Genomic DNA, 25,200 nt, shown 5'->3' with positions numbered 1-25,200 from the left:
TGATGTGAATTTGGGAGGGGCTGGAGGAATTGAGGATGACTCTGGGTTTCATGTGAACTGAGTGTTTTTAATGCCTTTACTGATATGGGAGGAACAGGCCGGGGTGGTGGACCATAATAATAGTAATATAATAATAATGTTGTATCTATCGGATACATCCACAAAGAGGTGCAAAGTAGGCAAGCAAACATCTGGGAACTATATGTGGGTCTGGGCTAGAGAAATAAATTTGGACGTCACTCACACATGAATGGTGTTTAAAGCCATGGGACTAGATTATAGGGGAAGAGTATAGATGTATGTGTGGTAGTATAAGTCTAAAGCAGTGTTATTGATTCACTTCTATGGAGAATCTTCATCTAGTTTGTTAACTTAGAATTATATGTAAACCTAATAGCATGTGCTAGTTAGGGAAAGCAACCTATCCTGTAGCCACTGCATGGAAGATGTGAACCAACAAGCAAATTGCAAACATGCCAATAGTTAGCAGCTTTTTGACTGAACTGTATGCCAAACATCCTAACTGTCATGGGAGACTATACCTGAGAGCATCCACCTGGGTATCCCAGATTTGAGAATACCACACATGAATCAGCTCTTCTTTAAATACAGATAAGTAGTGAAAAAATAAGTTCCCATTGAGTTGCTGAAACTAGAACATCTTTTCCTTAGCTGATTCACTATTACACAGTAGTCTTACATCATCCAAGTTTATTAAAATGAAGTATTTTGCTGCTGTCATGGATTTTTTTGGCTACTCTCAGTAGGCAGAATTATAAATGTTAAATCTCAGAATGCCAACTATGAAAGAAGAAGAAATGAACAATTAGATTAGAATTCACAATAGGCAAAAACTGGAAACAATTGAAATGTCCATCAACAGGTAAACAATTGTGGTATAGTCATTCAGTGGACTAATATACACAGAAGCAGGATTGGATATGCTGAATACCAAAGACATTTTGTTGAATGAAAGAAGCCAGACACAAAAGCATACATATTGTATGATCACATTTATATGAAGTCCAAGGACAGGCAGAAACTAACAGAACAGTGGGGTGGTCATGGCTATGGGGATTGATCAAAAGGAGGCATGAGACAACTTTCTGGAATGATGGAAGTGTTCTATGTATTGTTTGGGGGTGTTTGTGAAATGGTTATATACATTTGTCCAAATCCACCAACCTGCGTACTTAGAGTTGTACATTTCACTATATGGAAGTCTTGCCTCAGTGAAAAATAACAAGAATAAAAACAGTATGTTGAGCAGTTCTGTGATAATGATTGCACGGAGCACATTCCTGCATTCTCAGAGTATGAGGGAAAGTTTCCCAGGGGAAGTAATCTCTCTATCTTATTTTCCAACTCTCAGCTATCTCCACACAATACCATCCATTCCTATGACTGTTTAATGTATTGTACAAACCAGAAGACTTTAGGAAGTAAAAGGAATGCTATTATAAATTACACTGAGACAGCAGGTGAAAACTGTGATGGTTTCTATCTCGGTACTAGTCAGTGTGTACCACTCTCCTGCAGCCAAAACTGCAGGAAGGCAGTAGTAGCAGAGTAGGATTTACCTGAGGGCAGAGCGGTTTCTGCTTGGCCTTATCTAAAGGTGATATAGGGGTGAGCGTTGTGGTGGGGACAGCAGACGGGAGGGAGGAGGTGGGGATTGTCTATGGCAGGAGTAGATGTGTTTCTGCAAGTTGCAGTTTACATGTGAGCTTTCAAAAAAGATATATTATTTGTTTTATATAGCTATTCACATTGCTTTACTTGTTCCTTTGAAATAGGAGACGGTGGATAGCCTCCTTCCAAAATGGAGGATGGAAAGCCTGTTTGGGCGCCACACCCCACGGATGGGTTTCAGATGGGCAACATTGTGGATATTGGCCCCGACAGCTTAACGATCGAACCCTTGAACCAGAAAGGCAAGGTGAGTTTCTCAGAAAGATGTCAAAATGCGATTTCTTTCAAAAATAGTATTTGTTTTTCAAAAGAGATACTTGTCTACCTTGTCAGTGAAGAAGTAGATATTCCTGGCACTGTATAAGGGAAAGGAAATTTCTGGTAAGTGAATCTTAGCTTTCTGCTGACTTCTTTGATTAAATCAGAAGTACATACCCTAGGGGGAAATATGGTGTCCTGTGATAAAATCAGACAGAAATTTAGTGAGCCTTTCAGTCCTTTTTTTTTTTCCCTACATCTCTTTGATCATCCAGTTCTTAGTGAGCTATATTACTAAAGTTATTAGTTGTGTCTGTGATGTGCTCAACATGTTACAAAGTAAAAATATAAGAAGTAAATGAGGTTATATTATCAAATTTTGATTTTTGCTTTAGCTTCTAGATAAAGTCTGTTTTAAAATCTTTTTATTTACTTACCCTTTATTGGCATGGGATTTGGGTAAATATATTTGTATTAAGTAAAGGTACTTAAACCTATCCATCTAGTATTATTTTTATGGTAATGATAGTTTTTAAAACTTAAAAATATGCTTTAATTCTGGCACATGATATCTATTTCCTTTTATGCTTAGACATAAACTAGATAGTATTACAAAATAGCAGTTTTTGGGAAAAGTGACCAGAAGCCATGGATTGCTTACAGAGAAGGCATCCATTGTAAATACCTCACTTTCAGTCTTCATGGGGACTGGTAGGGTCTGTTTTTGTGGGAGAACTTCACAATTTTCAGTTTAATAAGTATTTCTGTTAAACAGTTCTTCTGACTAAATTAAATTTGTGGATGTCATTTCTGTTTACTTTAGACTGCAAATGTTCATGAATAATTTATATTCTACCGATACATGGTTAACTAATGCCATATGACTGCAGTCCTTCTGGGAACCTTAGAAAAACAAGGTGGATCTCTCATGAGGTCTTTTCACAGAGAAAACTATTCTGTTACTGTAAACAACCCAGGAACTGAAATGCATAATATATAATGTGCCATGTTAGAGGAGGCCAATTAAAGATACCCTCAGGAAAGGAAAGACAAAATGTTTCTGGTTTTTCCTCTTATTAACAGGTATCTATTTGTACTTACAATGCAGTACATGTTAAAAAAAGAATTAAAAAAATAAACCCAGTTACTTTACATATTTGATTTTTATTTAATATATTTTATGAGCTTAGTAAATCAAGAGACCAAAATGAAATGAAGGGTATATTCCCTAGGCATATTCTGTTATGTACATTCTGGTATAGCCACAGATGACAAAGTAATTCAGTTCAATTATAGAAGAAACTTGATTTATGGTGATATGTTTTTTCATATTTCAAATATTTTAATGTGCTTTAAACCTTGCCTTATTAATATTAATCAGATGCATATATAGAACCAATAAAACAGTTTAAATTATGGAGTCATGTAAATTTTATGGATCTGTAGATAATTCTACAAAGTATAAGTTTCTTTTCACAGAAATCTTTTTTGAGGATTAACAAATTCTCAGGGATTACTTTTAATTCTTTTCCCCTACCTTCTGATCATGGTCTTAATAAACAGTGTCATAATAACCAGATTGCTAAAAAGATCTATAAGAGAAGCAATTTCTTGCCTAGATAATTCATGGTCAGAGATCATCAGCCTTTAAATGTTATTACGGAATTAAGTGCATAAAGCAACAGGCCAGTCAAGCACACCTACGTGCAGGTAACAGTGGAAGGATTGCGAGGGAGGGAGGAATACACTTTTGATAATAATAATGGCTTTTCAAGTTTTTTGTGAGCCATAGTAAGAAATAGATTTTACACTGCATTAGGTGTGGGGGGTGTGTGTGTGCACGAATTTATAAGAAATTGGGAAGTAGGGAAGGAAGGAAGGAAGGAAAAACGTAAATGTATGCATTACCACAGATCTGTACGCTTAAAAATGATAAAGACGGCAAATTATTAAAAAAAGAAATCAAATTTATATGTCAGTAAGTGTGAGTCGTGTGTGTATGTTTGTATATGTTTGTGTACTTACAAATGAAACAGTCGGTCAAATACAGCATCCTTATCACATGCTATGCATTCTGACATTTTCTAATATCTTTTATTCTGTTAAAAATGCTACCTTGACCCCCTAAATTGATTTCATGTCCATATTTACAGCAAACTGACCTAAAGGCTGAAGCCCTAAATATACGGCATATAAGGATCTAAATTTTCTTTTCCCTCTTGACTTTGCTGGCCTTACATTTTGTCAACCAATAGTCTCTCCCTATATTCTCTCCTTATACTTACTTTTGTGTGCCTGTTTGTCCTTCTCTTTCACAAGTGTTTGTCAGGTCCTCACATGACCCTGGTAATGCTGGGTGCTTTGTGTCATTGCTCACAGTATTGCTTTTGCCCAGAATGCCACACTGTATAGCCCTTTGCTTAGCAAATACTTATTTTTCTTTTAAGACTCTGATAGAGGTCACCTTCTTTTTGAAGTTTTCCCTCTGATACTCTCTCCTTCCTTCCATGCAGTAGAATTGATGGTTGATTACTTTTTTCTTTGAGGAGTGGTATAAATTCTTAGCTCTCCTGTAATCTTTATTGGAGTTGATTGTTTACATATCTCTTCCACTCCCTGCTAGACTATGTTATCTTAAGTTCAGGGGCTATTTTATTTGTCTCTTTTGTCATTGGAGCTTGATGAACTTTATTTGATGTGTGGTAGGTGTTAAACGCGGGGGATCAATGTGTGCTTTGTTATGTGATTTTCTTTTGATAGGAGAAAATAGGAGAAAAAAAGCCCCTTCCTTCTAAGAGGAAACAAAGTTTCTCTTGAAGGGAAGAGCAAGATGGTTACATTTGGGGGATGAAGAAGGAGAGTGAGAAGCCAGCTTCCAGGACTCATTACTGGCCTTTCCTGCTGCTCTTAACCTACTCATTCCAGCAACTCTTTATCATTGCCTGCCCTCGCTCCTCCTCCTCCCACAGCCCCAGCCCTGATCTAACTTCCTGGAGCCTTTTTTATTTGGGTGGCTCCTACCAGGCTGGAACCAACCCCTGGAGTCTAGGGAGTTGCTCTCCTTGCCATGGCTGTGAAAAGTAGGCACAAAGGTCTATGACATTAGCAGTTATTTCTGAATGCATTTTCCTATAGAATCATTGTTATAAATTATGGATTCTTTTATGTTACCCTTAATGTACGTAATGCACATTATGGATTAATTTTGCTTTTGTGGCCTAGCCTACAAACTTTTCCATATATATAATAGTAAGAACATGTGTACTAGGTTCCAAATAATTAACTACCAGAGTGTTTAGAGCATAATAGTTTTCTAAGTTGAGTCTGACTTTGAATTGAGGTATAGTCCCAGCAGCCTGTGAACTACAGTGCTAGCCTTGTCTTATACTCTTGCATATATATACACATATGTAGCGAGAAACCTAAAACTATTATTTTAAAACAATTGTGCCATTTTTCCTTAAAGTTTTATTTGATACGGCTGGAAACTTCAACCACAAGAGTAATTGTAATTGTTTGAGAAGTACTGCATAAATTTATAAATAACTATCAGAATGACATGGATTAAAATTTAATTCTCTTTAGATGTAATTTGAGATCATTTGTTCTCTTTTACAAGATGCTATCTTAATTCTGCAGCGTCTACCATAGCATTTAGGTGGTAAAATAAATGAACGTTTATTCATGGATACCTGTAATTTTATGAACCAGGTATTTTTGGATACTATTTATATTTCTGATACGTTTTTGTATGGGAATTTGTGTCAAATATGTTTTACTCAAATAATAGTATTTATCATGTAGTAGTGTATTCTATTATATCTGAATGCTACTATTTCCTTTTTTAAAACAAGAAAATTGCTGTATATGCAATATTAAAATTATTTTTAAAAAGTTAAATAGCATATCTATATAAAATTTAATGTTAATTTACTTCCTGTTTTGTTCCATTTTCGGTGTTAAGAGCCTAGGATACTTATTTACTGATTTCCATTATTGATTTCATGTCTATGATAATAGTAGATAATTTTTTTGAGTAAAATTATTACCCTGGTTTTGGATTAATGACTTTTTAAGTAGTAGAATCTGTATTATATTGTAATAAAGAGCATATTGTTGCCATTATTACAATATATGTAACCAATTAAGCTCTTTTATGTTTCTTGCTATTTATAAGCCTCAAGTTTAATGAGCTTTTTTGTTTTGTTTGTTAGACATTTTTGGCTCTCATAAACCAAGTGTTCCCTGCAGAAGAGGACAGTAAAAAAGATGTGGAAGATAATTGTAAGTATCAAGTTAAAAATTAGTTCTCAGCACAGAAAAGCAACTGTCTTTCCAAAAATAAATTAGTGTTTATATTGCTAGTACACCATATTTGTTCTGAAAAAAATCTAGCTTTTAGATATCAGGGTTCAAATAAATGGAGGAGCTCAAAGTCCTGAATTTATTATTGTCTCACATTTGCACTTTGGTGAAAGACTCTCCTGAATGTCTTTTTAGTGTTATTTCAGTTGTGCAAATATGGTAAATGGTAATAATTTACTGTGAAGCTTGAACTAAAGGTCTCTTTTTAACAGTTTTGAAAGTTATTTTGAACCTTATCTAGAGCCAGGTGATTTTTTAGTAGTATATGTGATTTAATAATTTGGAAGTTAAGTCAGCAAGAGTCATTTAACATCATGTTTGAAGCAAACAAACATTTTTTGAAAAAAATACCATTTAATGGCTGGGATGATGGGTCATGCCTGTAATTATAGCACTTTGGGAAGCTGAGGGAGGGGGATTGCTTGAAGTCAGGAGTTCAGGACCAGCCTGAGCAAGAGTGAGATCCTGTCTATATTAAAAATAGAAAAATTAGCCGGGCCTGGTGGCATGCTGGAAGAATGAGGCAGGAGGATGGCTTGAGGTCAGGAGTTCACTACTAGCCTGAGCAAGAGTGAGATCCTGTCTCTACTAAAAATAAAAAAATTAGCTGGGCATAGTGGCACGCAGGGAGGCTGAGGCAGGAGGATTGCTTGAGCCCAGAAGTTTGAGGTTGCAGTGAGTTATTATGACAACACTACAGTCTAACCTGATGACATAGTGAGACTCCATCTCAAAAAAACAAAAACAAAAACCAAAACACAAAACTGTTTAATAACTACTAGTTAAAATATTTATATCAGAGCATGATATTAAAATACAATATTAACGGGACTTATAAAGAGCGTGTTTGGTGACAAAAACCTTTATCTACTGAACAGGCCATGTTTATTCTTACATTTCAGTTTGGTGGGAGGCAGTAATTAAGAATCATGTACAATTGTTGTGGATTTCATTAAAGTTTTCTGATACACAAACTCCATTTGAAGAAAAAAGAGAAAATAGTAGATTTGTTCATACTGATTTTCTCTGGAGTTTGCATTTGATTAAGCCTGAAAGAGCCCTGTATGTAAATGGGACAGCATGGAATAGTGGAAGTAATGGGAGAGCCATGGGCTGTGAAGTTAAGCAGGCCTGAATTCTGATTCTGATGGTGTTATTAAGAAGCTGTGTGCCTGTGGGCAGTTCATGTCCCTTCTGAGAGTCTCATCTATAAAATGGGGGTGATAATGTCTGTGTTGCATGCTTAGAGATGATATATTTAAAATGCTTGGCACAGTGCCTGACTTTTAATAGACTCTCAACAAATGGTAGCTGTTATGATTAGGTGCAAGAAATTGAGGGAAAAAAAATATGGGGTTCCTTTCCTTTACAAAATTGTTGGAGAGTTTCTCTAATGAGGTTTTCATTTTTATTTTTTATTGTTTTTTAGAGATGAGGTCTCACAATATTGCCCACACTGGTCTCGAACTCCTGGGCTCAGGTGATCCCCCCTCCTTAGCCTCCAGATTATCTGGGATTACAAGTGCTTGCCACTGTGCCCAGCTTAGTTAATACATTTTCGGACAGGAATCAGAACAAAATATAAAGAGGAATGAATAAACTATACCAAATTTAAAATAGGAAAAAATTCTTTTCTGTTAAAACTTGCTAGAGTATGTAGAACTAGAAATTAATCTTTTTCATATATTAAGGTAGATGTAGCTAAACATAATAAATGGTTTTGAATTATTTTTAATCCATTTCTTAAATTAATATTTTAAAAGTCTACCTTTCTTTACTTCATCATGATATATTTTTCCAACCTTTTAATTTTCCTAGTCTGAGTATGGATTTACTGCCTCTTTGAGGTGTTTTCTTTGATGATGTCAGATGGCAGCAATGTTAATGTATGTATGTTAACTATCCTCATCATACAGTAACCCTTCCCTACTTGAAGTCCCTTGCCTGAAACCACATCATTAATGCAGGTTTGGATGCTGAGTTTAGAATGTAGGTTTTCCAGATGAAGTGGTTTCGTCACTCAGTTCTTTTGTCTGAGGCTTGCCACTATGCCACTTTCCTCTGCCAAATGACACATGGCATTATTTCTTAGGGTCTCACATGCATATTTCCAAGATCTTTTTCTCTATATTATCATAATAATGTGATGATTACATGATTGATGTCTAACTGTTCTGAAGTATGTGATAAAGGTTCTATTGAAAGAGAGGCATGTGTTGTCTTTTGATAGTGCCCTAATAATATAGCAAAATTCATTACCTACTTTTAGCTTTAAGTTTTCTATGTCAAGGATTTTATATGTAGAGATTAATGTGTTCATTTTGCTTTTTCACTTGACTGTTGGGCGTTAGTATCAGAATAGGAAAATGATTCAGGGATGTGAAGTCACTAATTAAAGGGAAAATAATAGCATTTTTTAATGCTAATTTTAAGCTGCAGTTACTTAAGTAACATAGAATATTCTTCTGAATTATCACCTGTTAGATGTTGAGAATAATAAAGTATAGAATGTAAAATTAGAATCCTAAAAGTTGCCTTGTTCAGTCTCTTTTTCAGTAATGAAATGACTTGTACAACAACATAAATTTAGAATTAATTGACTTCTGAATTGAAGTTGTTTGTGGGTTCCTTTTTTCTTTCAGTGAATGGGAGCTGTAATAATTAAGCAAGATCTTAAATGTTCAGAGAACTCCCTAGTCAGGATCCTTAAATTTAATAATGAAGTCATACCTAGTCTTCATTAGAAACTTTTATCCATATATATGTTATATATTTATTATACCAAAATGTTTATCAAGAAGCAAATTGTGTTTATTCTTTTATTATGTTTTCTTTTAAAAATTGTTTTTGGCCTGGTGCGGTGGCTCACGCCTGTAATCCTAGCACTCTCGGAGGCTGAGGTGGGCAGATCGCCCAAGGTCAGGAGTTCAAGACCAGCCTGAGCAAGAGTGAGACCCCGTCTCTAATAAAAATAGAAATTAATTGGTCAACTAAAAATACATAGAAAAAAAAATTAGCCAGGCATGGTGACACATGCCTGTAGTCCCAGCTACTTGGGAGGCAGAGGCAGAAGGATTGCTTGAACCCAGGAGTTTGAGGTTGCTGTGAGCTAGGCTGACACCATGGCACTCTAGCTGGGCAACAGAGTGAGACTCTGTGTCACCAAAAAAAAAAATTGTTTTTCACATTTTCATATTCTTTTGAGTATAGTTAAACCTATGAATAATTAGGCATAAAAGGTAAACAGTTCACATGAAATACTGTGTGTAAATAGCCAAACCAAGTAATCCTAGGGCTGACTACTAGGAGAGGGTGGTAGGAAAGAATCATTAGGTGGAGCAGGAAGCTATTTCTGTAACCTTTGTGAACATCCCCAGGTCACACCTTTAGGGAGATGTAGGCAGTTGAGACTTATCATTTTCATTCTGGCAAACCCAGGGTTGCAGATATTTTTTCTCTTTCCATGTTTCCTTTTCCATATCCTCATAAAAACAGAATAGCCTGAGTAGCATGATTTAAGGGAAAGACCCTCCTGTCCAAATTTTTATTGACATTGGAAGATATTTCCAATGACCAGATAGGCATTCCTGAGAAGGCAGGATGATGAGTGTGGAAGGGAGTAAAGAAAGGAGACCAAGCAGTCATTCACATGTCAATATAGGTTTTTACAATTAGCTTTCCCAGGCGTACTGTAGGATTAGGAATTCTCACTTAGAGAAAGCAGAGGCAATGCCATACAACCAGGTATTTCAGAGGCAGATGAGAGATAGAGGAGTGGTTCAGCAGAATGCTTTGGTTAAAGAAAGAGCAGTATGTAGACTAGGCTCCTGGGAGACAGGGGTAGAAGAAGAGCAGAGACGTTGAAAGGTGGGTGACCCAATACCCAAACCAGATATGCCTCTGCTGCCTAACCCTCTCCAAATCCTTCCCCCATCAAAGGAAAGCTGCCATTCAACTATTAGGTGCCTTAGCTCTCTTCTTACTCTGCTTTATTCCACCCCAAGTAGCATTAGAAAGCAGTGAGTCATGTGTCCTTGGAAAGTGAACTAGCTGCATCATATGAGCGCAGAAAGCCTGGGCAGTCTTTGTTGAGGTAGGTATAACAAGAGGCTCTTGTTTGACAGCATCGGTTAGTTGTTGAATTGTGTGTTAGGCATACTTGCAGTGTAGGCCTATGTATAACTTCAGTGAGGGATATACAAACAAACAAATGAATCAGGCAGCATCCTGCCCTCACGGATCTGGTTTAGCAGCCAAAACCAGATGTGTAGAATCATCATCATCATACTGGCAGTATGTGGTAAGCACTATAAAGGAAGTACCAAGAAGAGTAGTTTTGGTGGTGATGGTGCAAATGGGGAAGTATTGTTTGTGAGATACTCTTCGAACTGACCTTAAAGGACAGGTAGATTTTTTGACACCTAGTGATGTAGAGGATATTCTAGGCAGAAGCCAATGCATGAATGATACTTGGGTTTGATCAATAGTTTAGTCTGCCTACAAGATAGACCATATTAAAGTGAGTTGTGGAAAATTATATGAAAAGGTTATGAATGCAGGTTCAATAAGAGCCTTGATCAGACTTAAATATGGATGTTGATAGAGACCCACTGATGTTTTCATGAGGAGAGAGTTTTAATTAGGGCTTTAGTTTGTTCATGTGCAGAGCAGTCTGGATTAGGGAGGAGACAGACTGAGGCCAGATAAATAAGAATCTACTGTGACCACAAAAGAGGTAATGAGACCTAAATGGGGATTAGGGCAGTCGAACTGGAAAAAAAGAGAGATATTCAGAAATTCAGATTATGCTAATGTTTGAATGCCTACTATGAGCCTGGCACTATACTGTACTTTTTCACATGGTGTAAATACTTGGAAATTGGTTTAGAATAAGGAAGGAGAGAAAAGATGTTTCTGGTGTTGACTAGAGTTTACAATTTGGGTGGTTTGAGAAAATGGTAGTGCTAATAATAGAAACAAGGTAATCAAGGAGTGGTTTTTGTCTACTCTAGCCTGCGGTTGAAATGGAGCTCAGAAGATTGGAGGGTTTGAAGAATAGATTGGGAGTCAAGTCTGACATCTCAGTAGAACAGGCATCAGAAAAACAAGATATGTATTTTGATTCTGCCATCAATTAGCTTCATATCCTGGGTTAAAACATACATAATTTCTCCATGACTCTTATTTGCTTATGTCGGTTGTGAGGGTCTAACTGAATGATTTCATGGTCCCTCTTTGTTCTAGATTTTATCTTCTGTATTTTATTTGTAAAATTATAAGTATCAGACTGGATCAGTTTCATCACTTTGTTGTGTCAGAAGTATACTAATGTCAGAGCTATCTGTAGTAGTACTTTCTTTCCACTTGAATTGTACTTCTTCACCAACCTTCGTCAATGTATACTCAGTGGTACTCACCAGTTATACTCCCCTAGTTGGAAACTAAAGTATCACCATAACACATAATGTAACCTGGATATAGTTTAAATCAGCCTCTGGGGTTTACATGGACCAGGCTTTTAAAAAGATGGAATTAAATATAACCTAACAGGTGAATTTTAGGTTGGATCAAAGTGATTCAAATTAAGATAGTATTGTTTTATTTTACTTTTTCCTTCCATTATCTAATAACTTACACATTTTATGTTTTAGGTTCATTAATGTATTTAAATGAAGCCACACTCCTCCATAATATCAAAGTTCGATATAGTAAAGACAGAATCTATGTAAGTATTTTACCTATGGTTTGAATTTTTGTGAGGATAATTATTTTACATGATACTGTTTGATTTTGTCAGTCTTGAAATTTTCTAACAGAAAATCATGCCAGATCTGAGTTTGTTGAATAGAGTGTGAGTTCCATGAGTACAAGGATTTTTTTCTAATATACTCCTCAAACTCCAGAGCTGACAGCGTGCCTGGTACCTAGTAGAGACTTAATAAATACTTTTGGAATGAAATAATGAATTCAGAGAATCACCTAATATCTTTTAAAATATTAAAAATATCCAATTTGAGTATTTTAAAAAACACTATAATTATTTTGTGTTTTGATTTCTTATTTTTGGTATATGTCTGTAGATCTGTGTAATTAATTCACTTTCTACATTGTGCTGCAGAGAGTGTAAAGAAATATATATTGAAATTAAAAATTTGAATGAGGAAAAAATGTAAATTAGAATAGAAGGCAGTAACTGAGGAAATATCAAGAACACAGAAATGCTGATCATAGAGCCTAGATAGTTACAATATTTCATTAGACCCTATTTTAAAAGTCTAGAACATTAAAAAATTAAAGACAATGTTTTCAATGTGAATAGTCAGAGTTTGTACCAAATCATTCAGATGGATACTTAACTAGTATTTTAAAATTATTAATATAATTCACTGGGCATATATGAGATTTTATTCTAATAAGACCTAGTCATAGATTCCTTTGTTGGCTAGAGATAAATTACCTCACTTAGTTCTCCTGTTATAAAGATGAACTCTTCATTATTTTTGAACGAAGAAAACACATGGCTTCTTTGACACTTACTAGATCAAATGACAGTCTTAATCTTTTATATCACTATCAATTTGCCTAATTGTACTTACTTAATTCTGACTAAATTACATTTAGTCTTTGCCATCTGTCTAAGTAGTGACAGCTGGGAAATAGGACTAATCTAGTCTATTCCAAAAGAGTTTACTTGCCATCTTCCAATTATATACAGTCTTAATACTTCACTTTTCTCCTTGATTTAAAAAAAAACCCAACAACTAAAGGCTATATTTAGGTTTAAATGTCTATTCGTGATTAGAAATATATTTAGAAGCAAAATTCCCTCAATCAGCTGACTCATATTGAGCATCTTGTGTGTGCTGAATTCCAAACTTAAAAGCAAGCTTAAGTTGTCATTAAACATTTAATCTGTCAATGTTCCAGGCAGCGGTTAGCATATGTTGTTTTGCGGAAATCTAGGACCTAATGGTCATCTCCGAACTAAATCAGTCCTTGGCAGTCAGTGATGGGGACAGGCCTAGAGGGTCCCACGAGCAATATTAAACTCTGCAGTAGTGGGATGAATAAAGTAGGTGAGGAATATAGATGACCAAAATTCATCTCTCAGAATACAACTATGGGAGTAAATTTCGTAAGTAGAGTTGACAGAAGCAGCCTCAGTGAGACATGCTAGAGACTCAGATCTCTGTCTGTGGTGATGCCATGCACCTGGGAAAGCACATGGGAGGAGAATATTTTCTTTGAGTCAGAGGTAGGTGGGAAGAGAGAATCCTGGCTTTGTATATGCTGACTTTGAGATGCCTACCAGTGAGAAGATACAAATATTTAAGAGTTGGGAGAAATATGGGTCCTGTAGAGATCAGGGAATATTTAGGGCTGATTTGGGAAACCTGGTTATTTAGGGAATTGAAATATGCTGTATTTTATTTCTTTCTCCTGTAAGCCTTGTTTAGCTTTAAATGAAAATATTAATTGGAAAATTTTATGTTTGTGCTTTTCTTATATAGACATATGTCGCCAACATTCTGATTGCAGTGAACCCGTATTTTGACATACCTAAAATATATTCTTCAGAAACAATAAAATCGTATCAAGGAAAATCACTTGGGACAATGCCACCTCATGTCTTTGCAATTGGTAAATGATTTAGTTGTGTTTTAATTCTTGTCTTTCCTTATATTGTACAAATTTACTTAGTTTTTCTTCTGGATTAATAAAAGATAGCATGAATTGAATATATATTTTGGAGGACCTGTATGCATCTTGGGTGTATCAACATTTAGTTAGGAGTAGGTATTTTACACAGGGTGGGGAAAAATACTTTTGCAGCCAACTCATGGCATAGTCATACATCATTATCTTTGTTAATGCCTGTGTCCTCTTAGGCATATTTGCCCAGTTGAAAGTAGGACATGATAAAACCTGACCTAATGGTACTCACTGACTCTTCAATGTGAGAAGCTTCATCTTAAAAGTGTCCTCTTTCATGGTTTTGAGGTCCAGGCCTTCCTTTCTTCCCAGCTCATCACTTGGGAGCAGGTTACAAGAGCTAGATTTGAGCTGTAAGAGCAGACTTCTGTGCATCATCTTGCATCAGGGCTTTACAAAAGTAAAAGGCTGAAATTGGTATATGCTTCATACCACTGGAGAATCTTTGTGAGAAGACAGTAGTGTGTGTCTGTCTCTGCTCTTCTTAGCCTCTCTCTCACCTTGAAGCTCTCCAGCTCTGAGGCACAGAGAGATGGAGTTATTTAATCAGAATTAAAAATTACCCTTCTCCTCACCAAGCACAGAGATGTTAGATAACCCTTTGCATCCAGATGCAACCAGTAGCTAACTGGCAAGTGTGGTGCTGGTTCTTAGTGCAGTCTGTTTCTCTTTGGGCTTTCCTGTCATGCTTGTGTTTTGGCCTAAGTGCGCTTCACTTTCAGGTTTGGTTGCCCTGTGTGCTGTGTATACTCCCAGGCAGAGTAAATATGTCAGCTACATGCAGGGCAGCAGCAAATTTACTTCTTATTCTAAGAAGCTCTGATGAGCATCAGTATGTTTTTTATCAGCTTACAAAATGGTGCCCAATTCTTAGAACCTGAATGTGAGCAAGCTCATCACTGGAGAGAAGTTATGTATTTGAAATGTAAATAAACCAGTTTTTATTTTTAGCCTTTTACTGCTAAAGAGATAAAAGTGTTTGTAATGATTCCATTAAAGGAGATAGAACAGGTTGCTAATAAATTGGACAAAGGGATGTGAGGGATGTGTGTACTCTTGCATATGATTTGCATTCTCCCGTTAGAGTAAAAGCCTTCTTTATGGATATGGGTAGCACACGGTCTGAGATGAAAAATAGTCTTATAGAAGCCGGATTCGTCCGGTGCTAATTTTGAATTAAGATTGTTTTACTTTGAGACTGCTGTAACAGCATAAAATTGTTTTCAACTTGTTCTCTGTAGTCTTAAAATTTAAGATACTTTATAGTCTAAATTGTTAGAGTTTAATGAAGTTTGTTAAAAATTATATGTATAAATAATGACAAATGTAGGAAATTTAAAATAGTTAATTTTGCCTATCTTTGAAATGCTGATAGATTATATAAGATGTTTAAATTTAATAGTAGTATTATGGGGAAACCCCCCACAGATTTATTTTGTAATTATGTATTTTTTTCTCCAGCAGAATTTTTGGTTGCCAGATTTCTTAATTGGAAGCTTATTACTGCTTGCTTTTCACTGGGGACTTTATTAGTTATGCATACTGAGCATTTTTTATCCCTCTGCAGATCTGCTTTGGTATTAGGGAGAGCTGAGCCATAACTCATAATTATGGAGACATTCTAGCACAAGTTTAATAGTTGTTTATTTGGATTTCATATTACTTAGCTATTGCGACAAGAAGATAGAACATTGAAAGTAAATACTTTTAGAAATATTTTGAACACTTTTGAATGATTTTATTTTAAAAATTCATTAACTATAAACACACATTTTTATTTTTAAGAGCAGGCGTTCCTAAAGTGAACTATCATTTAATAACTTTATATTTAATATATTCATCATTAACATGGTTTTTTTGACCCTAGCTGATAAGGCTTTTCGAGACATGAAGGTGCTCAAGATGAGTCAGTCTATCATTGTATCTGGAGAATCAGGAGCTGGCAAGACAGAAAATACAAAATTTGTTCTAAGGTACATATTCAAGTAACCTGAAATATTTTGAACAGATTGACTTTTTTTTTTTTTTTTTTGGTAAAAAATGTGTAACGTAAAATTCATCAAATTAACCATTTTTAAGTATACAGTTTTGTAGTGTTAAGTATGTTCATGTTGTGCACCCAACTCCAGGACTTTTCATCTTGCAAAACTGAAACTTATACACATTCAACAATAGCCTCTATTTCTCCACTCCCCAAGTCCCTGGCAACCACCATTCTACCATCTGTTTCTATGAATTTTACTATCCTGGATGCCTCATATAAGTGGAATCATGCAGTATTTGTCTTTCTCTGACTGGCTTATTTCGTTTAGCTCAACTTAAGATTTATCCATGTTGTAGTATGTCAGAATTTCTTTCCTTTTTAAGGCTGGATAATATTCCACTGTAAGTATATATGTCACTCTTTGTTTATCCAGACGTTTGTTGATGGACTCTTGGGTTGCTTATACCTCTTGGCTATTGTAAATAGTGCTGTTATAAACATGGGTATGCAGACCAGGCACAGTGGCTCACACCTGTAATCCTAGCACTCTGGGAGGCTGAGGCGGGTGGATTGCTTGAGGTCAGGAGTTCAAAACCAGCCTGAGCAAGAGCGAGACCCCGTCTCTACTATAAATAGAAAGAAATTAATTGGCCAACTAATATATGTAGAAAAAATTACCTGGGCGTGGTGGCGCATGCCTGTAGTCCCAGCTACTTGGGAGGCTAAGGCAGCAGGGTGGCTTGAGCCCAGGAGTTTGGGGTTGCTGTGAGCTGGGCTGACGCCACGGCACTCACTCTAGCCTGGGCAACAAAGCAAGGCTCTGTCTTAACAAACAAACAAAAAAACATGGGTATGCAAATATTTCTTTGAGAATTTGAGCAGGTTGACTTTTAATACCTTGGCATACTTTATGACATAGTTTGGAATGGTGGGCTCTATCCATTTTAAGAAACAGACACCTTGTATGGCAGCTAATCTACAGATTGTTGAAAGCCAGCTCTGACCTGTTAATCACATGAGGATCCTGGAGGATACTAGTACTGGTTGGGCAAAGGGAAATCTAGAGCTGTTCCTTCGAAATCCACCATTGACATTCCATTCTCAGTATATCTGCTGTTGTTATGGTTGAAACCATTTTTTACATTAAGCTTTTGATGGTTGTCTGCCTTATTTCTGCTCTACACAGCCCTCCTTCCAGTGTGTCCCCTTTGCTGCCATTAAATTGAACTCTACATTTTGTTTAAAATCATAGCATTTTATAAATGGAAGGAATCATAACATTCATTATAGTTTAGTTCAGGGGTCCTCAGACTTTTTAAACAGGGGGCCAGTTCACTGTCCCTTAGACCGTTGGAGGGCCGGACTATAGTTTAAAAAAAACTGTGAACAAATTCCTATGCACAGTGCACATATCTTATTTTGAAGTAAAAATACAAACGGGCAAAAACACTTGCATGTGGCCCGCGGGCCGTAGTTTGAGGACGCCTGGTTTAGTTCTTTTAATTTACATACCCAGGGAAGTTAAGTCTAATGGTTAAACTATTGCTAGGACCAGCGCATTCACCAGTGTTGTTCCTACTGTGTTGAAGTTCTTAGTTGATTGCCATGTGGTGAGACCCTTTTTGAAATTTTGCTATCCATTATGTAAATATGTATGCCATTGGGAGTTACTTATTTAAAACCAATTGAAGTGCTTTGGGAGGCAGAGGCCAGGAGTTTGAGACCAACCTGGGCAACATAGCAAGACCTTGACCCTCCCCACACAAATATATATATATTAGCCAGGCCTGGTGGTGCATGCCTATAAACCCAGCTAGTCCTAAGCTAGTTAGTTCCCAGCTAGTTCCTAAGGCAGGAAAATCGCTTGATTGAGCCCAGGAGTTGAAGTCTGCAATGAGCCATGATCATGCCACTGTACTCTAGTCTGGGCTAAAGAGCGAGACCCTGTCTCTAAAAAAGAAAAAAACAATTGAAGAGTTTGTTAATGGCTGTTATATATATGCTATTCTGGTTAAATGAATGCTTTTCAATACTCTTGGACTTCTCAGTGGCTCAATTTCTTATTCTTTCTCTCCTGTATGTAGTAGTAATATGGTGAATCTATTGTTAATATATGAAAATGAATAAAAAGCTAAGAAATTGTAAACTTATAATATAAACTTATATTGTAAATCAAAGATTATTCTTTGTTTTGAAATGTGCCAGGGAAATAGTTGTTCTATTGTGTTTTATCTTTCAGCGTAACAACATGAAGTGTGATAACTTCCTTGTTGTTCAGTGGCAAATTGCTTTATTTTCTGTAGCCATAAAGACTGAATTAATAGACTGTCACAAAAGGCTTTGGAATCTCATGTAGTTGAATATGCCATGTAGTCCCATATTCCCATATATGTATGATATATTTAAATAGTTGATTAAAATCAGAATATTTCTAAAAAGAGTTTTAAAAAATAATGTTGATTTAGATGTTAAAGGCAATCCAATACAATTTTAAATAAATTTTAAAACCTATAAAAAATAGTTTGTATCTAAACATAAATTTGTAATTTTTCAACAAACAGTTCTAATGATCCTTTAGGTTTCAGTTTTACATGTGTTAAATAATATTAAAATTATATTGTGTGCAATGTTGTCATCTACATTTTTTAATCTTATATTTTAAATAGATACCTGACTGAATCCTATGGAACAGGTCAAGATATTGATGATAGAATTGTTGAAGGTATTGTTAATTTTTACTTTCTATTGTTAGGCGTGTAGTGAAATTAACTTACAAGAATCCTTTTAGTGGTCTAGAATGTTCTTCTCTCAGACATGCAAAAGACTCTCCCACCTCCTAGAAATCTTTGCTTAGATATCATCTTCTCATTTACTTAATGTCTATGATATCTTCTCCTACCTCCAATCCAAAAAAGCACAAGAAGGCAGGGATTTTTGTTTTATATTCCAAACCCACAGGGTAGTGCCTGGTATATAGGATAAATATCTATTGAATACTGAATGAAAGAAATACAGGCAGCTTTCTGACTTTCTTTTTATTTTGTGGACTTTTTGTTTTTCGTAAAGAAGGAAAGAGGAGGAAGTGTTATTTGGTATTAAAGGTGTTTTTTTGGAGAAATCATTTTAATGGAAGGGTATACTTGGAAGGCAAGAGTGTGTAAACCGATTTCCTTAAGCTTTCCATTCTGTATACCCCCTTAGAAAGTCTTCTTGTGCCTCCTTTAGGAGACTGCTGGTCTAGGCTACCATTATGTGGAATCTGTACCTGCCCTCCTACATCATAGACTCCACACTTATATTCTTGCTTCTCCTTAATCCAGTCTCTGTATGGAAGTTGGATTGATCTTTTTTGCTTTAAATCTTTTAATGGCTTCATATTGCTCTCAAGATAATGCCCCAAATCTGTAACTTCACCTACAGTGAGTGCACTTTGTGGTCTGATTCCTGCCTCTTCTGAGATCTAATCTTGAGTCATGTTTCTTCTGACTCCTTATGCTTTAGTCCTGTTGGTCTCCTTGTAGTTCTGTGACCTGTTTTAGGCCCCTCTGGACACTCTTTTTCTCTTTTCCCCTTCCTAACTTTCTTCCACTAGGTACTAGTAAGTATTTTAGTAATGATGGTGCTATTAACATGTGTGATATAATAGGCATTGTCTGATTTGGTAAAATCTGTTCTCTAATTTAAATCTTCATAGAATAAAGTAGGTATTATTTTATCCCCACTTTAGAGGAGAAAAACTGAGGTGGTAATAAGAGTTTTAGTAACTTACTGAAGATCATATATAGTTCATCAGTTGAGGAAATGAGATATAAACCCAGGTATCATAACCACATGTAATACTAAATGCATACTTTAATGCTATTTAGATATTTTAAAGGAAAATTTTATTTGAACAAAAATTTATTAGGGAACTTCTATATTTATGCATTTTGCTAGATCATAGTAGCACATTTTATATGCATTTTCCACAACTCTATAAAATATGCATTAGATGAATCTAAATCCAACTCTAATAAATATTTTTAAAGTTATATATCAATAAAATTTTTCATGTTTTTTAATATAAAGAATTTTCTAGCTTTATTAACATTTCTCGCTGTGATTTTTATGACACACCCAGGTATGAGGATCTTATAAATAATGCTTTATTCACAGTAAAGTACTTTACTTTATTGAGGGAATTATCCTTAAAAATGAAATAAATTAATAAAAAGAACAAATCATTGGTTAACTGAAGAAAAGACTAATAAGTATTCCGATTTGCTTACTTGAGGTACAAACTTGCTTGTGAATTGGATATAAGCCCAGTTTCTTCCATGGTAACATGCTGTGGAGTATGTAGTATGTTATAGTTAAGAAAAGTTGGAAAGTATTATTTCAAATGTTTCTGTAGCCTGCTAATGGAGAATAGTAGAAGTGACTGAAAGGTCATAGTAAGTAACAGAAAAACTTAAAGGGATTTAAGTTTTTCTTAAATCTTTTGATGCCATCCTTAATGGAAATTTGGTTGTTGGTTTTGGAATGAGTATTTTATTAATGACATTAATATGATTTTCTGATGGAGAATTTCTTATCCTCTTTTGGATAATTCTTATCCTCTTTTTGTTTCACTTATATTAAATTCTTCAGCACAAACTGGTTGATCATCAGAAGGGAGTTGGGGGGACCTGCTATTGAGTTTTGTTAACAGCCAGTCGTGTGGCCATCTGAGTCAGTAGACCTTGTTGGCCTCAGTTTTCTTGCCCGTCCAAAAAGTGAGGAAATACATGCTAACATTTCTTTTAGTTTTAATGGTTTCTTATTTATTGTGGCAACTGAAATAAATAGCTGGGGAATGATCTTTAAAAGGGTTTGGAGACTAGTTTAACTTTTTCCTGTGGATAGAATAAGAGAAATGGACTTCAGAAGGCTTCATAATAAATATTCTAACAAACATTATGAAAGACTTTGAGATTGTTGATGGAGAATATGTAAGATTAACACTAATCTGGTATATTTATAGTTGAGACTTTGATGAGTACAGGAATAGATTCTATAGAATGGTAGTTATCAGAGCCTGGAAAGGATGTGGTTGCATGTTGCGGGGAGATGGGCAGGGTTAAAGGGAGGTTAGTTAATAGGTACAGACGTGGAGTTCAATAGAAGGAGTAAGTTCTAATGTTTGATAGAGTAGGGTGACTATGATTAACAACAATATATTGTACATTTCAAAACAGCTAGAAGTGAGGACTCGACATGTTTTCAATACATAGAAATGATAAATGCTCATGGGGATGCAATATTCTAAATATTCTGACTCGATCATTACATATTCTGTGTATGTAAAGAAATGTGTTTCCCATAAATGTGTACAAGTATTATTTATCATAAAATTTTATAATAAAAAAGAATAGACTATTAATCCTTATCTAATCACGATATGTGTGTGTGTTATAAAGAGAGAGATTACAAAATAACAATTAAAATGTTACATTCTCTGGGATTTTAAAATTGTTATTCTGAAAGCCTTTCTTAGGTAACTCTATAAAACCCTTAATTTGTTAAATTTCATTGGATGTGCATGTAAAAATGTTAAATCTGGAGGTTATGTTAATATGTAATGTATTTTAGAAAAGTAAGTCAGGTACTAGCTTTTTCGCCTTTATTTTGCCATAAGAAGTTTATAGTTCTATCTATTTTCTCAGTACTCTTATAGGGCTGATGTACTTGTTAAAACCTTAAAATTCTTAGGGAGTAATTTTTAAAGTTGAGTTACAAATTTTGTGACCTAGTGACTTTTTAAAAGTTAGTCTTTTTCATAACATTTATATTTTCTTTTTTATATATTTTGAGTAATTTTTCCATCTTCTGCACCTGAATTGTGCCTGAACATAGTGGGTAAATAATAACTATTTGTGGAATTTGACATTACATATGGATTCTTGCATGTTAATATTTTTATAACATTTTTAGCCATATATACTTATTAACAAATGGGTATATACTATGAATATTGTTTTATAATTTTCCTTCATGCTGGTTTTTTGATGGAATATTTTTGTTTGTTTCTCAATAGCTAACCCACTCTTAGAAGCCTTTGGAAATGCAAAAACTGTTCGTAACAATAATAGCAGTAGATTTGGAAAATTTGTGGAAATACATTTCAATGAAAAGGTAAGTGAGAGTGAGTTTTGGGATGGTAGATTTGGAGAGTGTTTGTGAAAAATACAAGGGTTTTGATAGAATTGGTACTGTACTCGAACTTATGGTAAATCCCTTTAAGTTTCTTTGTTACTTAGGTGGTTAGGAGAATATATATGTTCACTATGACTATTCAAAAGCTCCCCTATAATTTATTACACAAATATTGGATTTGACTTCAGCATTGAGTATTACCATATACCTCGTCTTCTTGGAAGACCTTCTAACACCTGCACTGAGGCATAGTGCAAAGTCAATTCTCATTCTACAAAGACTCAAAACTTAAAAGTGTCTGGGTAGAGACTTAATGAGGATGTTTCAAATGGAGGATGACTGTTACAAATACTCTAAGTTTACATTTAGTTATCTGCTTTCCCCCCTTAATTTGGTGAATATTATAACCTCTTTGATAGATAAATGTTTATTAGAAAAGTAAATAATTTAATATTGGTAAGTTATATTTTAAGACTTTAAATGCATACATGTATTTTCTCTAATTTTTTTTTTTCTAGAGTTCAGTTGTTGGAGGATTTGTTTCACATTATCTCCTAGAGAAATCCAGGATCTGTGTTCAAGGCAAAGAGGAAAGGAATTATCATATCTTTTATAGGTTATGTGCTGGTGCTTCTGAAGATATTAGGGAAAAACTTCATTTGAGCTCCCCAGATAATTTTCGGGTAGGTTGGATAAAAAGAAATTTCATACAATTTTTGCAAATTGAATTGCCTTTAATTCTAAAATTCTAGTGAATTTTGATGTCTAGTTTGTATATATAACTTACATTAAATCAAGTATAACATGTTAGCATGACTGCTGTACTGAGGAGATCTCTATTAAGGTTTACTGTTGAGTTTATAATATAATACTATATGAGGCAGTACATAATGGGATAGGTAAAAGGATAGATGTTAAACCTCTATTAATTTAAACTCAATTGGAAATAATAATTCCTTAATATTAGCTTTAAAGTCACCTTTGATTTATCTGTAACAGAGTTGGACCACTGAATTAATATTAATATTAATAAGATTATATTTCTTAATTCAACAACAAGCATTTATTGGTTGGCCACTGGGTACTGCGCATTGTGCCAGGATTAAAAATATAAATAAGACACAGTCTCTGCTCCTGAGCAACTTTGTATTTTGTGGGAAACACACGCAAACATACACACGTGTGTGCACGTGAACACTCAGTCTGACTGACATGCCGAATAATAAGAATGAAATATACATAGAACATTGTAGCATCCCGAGGTTTTGGAAAGGTTTACCGGAGGAATTGATTGCTTGATCAGAATCCTGAAGGAGTTTCAAGTGTTAACCAGACACAGAAAGATGCAAAGGGTATTCCTGGTATGTGCAAAAAGATGAAGAAAGAAAGGCAAGAAACACTGTAAAGGGCAAGGCAGGAAGTAGTGGGAGATGAGGCTGGAGAGTGGTCTGCCTTAAGGAGCTATTGAAGGGCGTTAGGTAGGGAGTTAGATATCAGATCTTTGCTTTTCTTTGGCTTTCATATGGAGAATGGCTTTCAAAGGGTAGCGGATTGAATGGATAGCAATTGAAGCCATACGTTGACTGGTTGGGAACCTATAGCTATAGTTAAAGTAAGGGTTTCTAAAGTGCCTTTTCAGGTTTAGCAATGGCAGAGTTACAGAGGAGGGAATATGTGAAATATTAGGAGATACAATTGGTAGGACTTGGAGACTGAATATGTTAGGAAAAAAAAAGGAGTCTAGAATAATTTTCAAAAATCTGATTAGGGTTATTGGGTGGATGTAAATACCATTACTGAGGTGAGGTGTAAGGTTTGTGGCACATATGATGAGTTCACTTTTGAGCTTATGGATTATCTAAGTGGAGACGTTCGGGAGATAGTTGGGTATACCAGTCCAAAGATCAGCACCTTGGAGCATGCTAGAGATAGAGTTTGGGAAGTGATAGTAAAACAGTGGCAGTGAAGAGGTGAGATTGTCCAGAGAGATGGCATAACATAGAGAAGCATGTGCCAGGATCCAAACTGGAGTTGATGGGGATGAATAGATGAAGAGGTACCCAAGAAAGCAAGCACAATTGGAGTTGTGAGAGTAGTATAGGGAGTGCTGAGAATCACAAGCCAAGGGTGTAGAGTTTCAAGAAGTGGCAACTGGGGCTGGTTAACATAATTTACAAATTCTTAGCAAAAAAAAAAAAATGTTCTTGTACTGGTATATAACGTTCCTCACATGATTCAGTTAGTCTTCTTAGGGCAGAAATCTTCCATTGGAGAATCATGATGTACATATTTCTCATTGCTCTGTGTGTGTGTGTGTGTGTGTGTGTGTGTGTGCACGCTCGTGCATTTGTTTTTCAGACAGCTTCTCATGTTTCAAACAGATTCTTTTAATGTGTATTTAGGAATTTTAAAACATTATCATCCTAAAATCCTTTATAAATGCATCTATTTATATATTTCTAAAATGTTCAACCTTCTCTAGAACCCTCCAAATTAACTGGAATTTGAAGTTAGTTGCCCATATTATCTTCGCAAAAGTAGAAGAGGCATTTCTTTATTACGGTTTTAAGAAAAGGAATATAAATTTCTGTGAATCATATGAAATATGATGATGACGTGGTTTTGTTAACAATTAGTTGATGAGAAAGGGATGTGACTGTTCTGGTCTTAATCTAGCATTTCTTTCTGCGTGGAATCTTAGGAACATAGTATTTCTGTGTCTCGCGATGTACAGCCTTTCCAGGCACAATGGCAGGCATCCCGAAAGGGCAGCTACTAAAATTTATCAGGTCAGAGGGTTTCCTGCCTCTGGTGTGAACCAGGAGGCATGATTTCCTTTCTCAGTAAAGAGTCCTACTGGTGGTAAAAGTGAGAATAGGGGAACAGCATTACGTATGTCTATATTCCTGTCATGTGTATGCACACACACACACTCCTATATCCCCTTCCCCAAGCGATTCTGCTTTAAAATGATTTGAAAGCGTATTGGTTAATTTCATCAGATTTTTCAACAG

At 35.3% G+C, this 25,200-nt stretch overlaps 1 protein-coding gene across 7 annotated transcripts in view; it reads left to right on the top strand.

The window, feature by feature from the left end:
• Positions 1–25,200, top strand: part of MYO6 (myosin VI) — a 146,156-nt gene that overhangs the window by 59,040 nt on the left and 61,916 nt on the right. For all 7 annotated transcript variants that reach the window (XR_012919306.1, XM_012743150.3, XM_012743149.3 and 4 more), the window contains exons 2-9: positions 1,797–1,939; positions 6,165–6,234; positions 11,967–12,040; positions 13,827–13,956; positions 15,896–16,001; positions 18,679–18,734; positions 22,068–22,165; positions 22,705–22,869. Coding sequence is in view for 6 of the 7 variants with exons in the window: in XM_012743150.3 (XP_012598604.1) it covers positions 1,823–1,939; positions 6,165–6,234; positions 11,967–12,040; positions 13,827–13,956; positions 15,896–16,001; positions 18,679–18,734; positions 22,068–22,165; positions 22,705–22,869 (816 nt within the window). In the remaining variant the exon portion in view is untranslated. The remainder of the gene's footprint in view (positions 1–1,796; positions 1,940–6,164; positions 6,235–11,966; positions 12,041–13,826; positions 13,957–15,895; positions 16,002–18,678; positions 18,735–22,067; positions 22,166–22,704; positions 22,870–25,200) is intronic.

Source organism: Microcebus murinus, chromosome 5, assembly GCF_040939455.1.
Source record: "Microcebus murinus isolate Inina chromosome 5, M.murinus_Inina_mat1.0, whole genome shotgun sequence".
Lineage (NCBI taxonomy): Eukaryota > Metazoa > Chordata > Mammalia > Primates > Cheirogaleidae > Microcebus > Microcebus murinus.
This window is presented reverse-complemented; position numbering and strand designations above follow the sequence as displayed.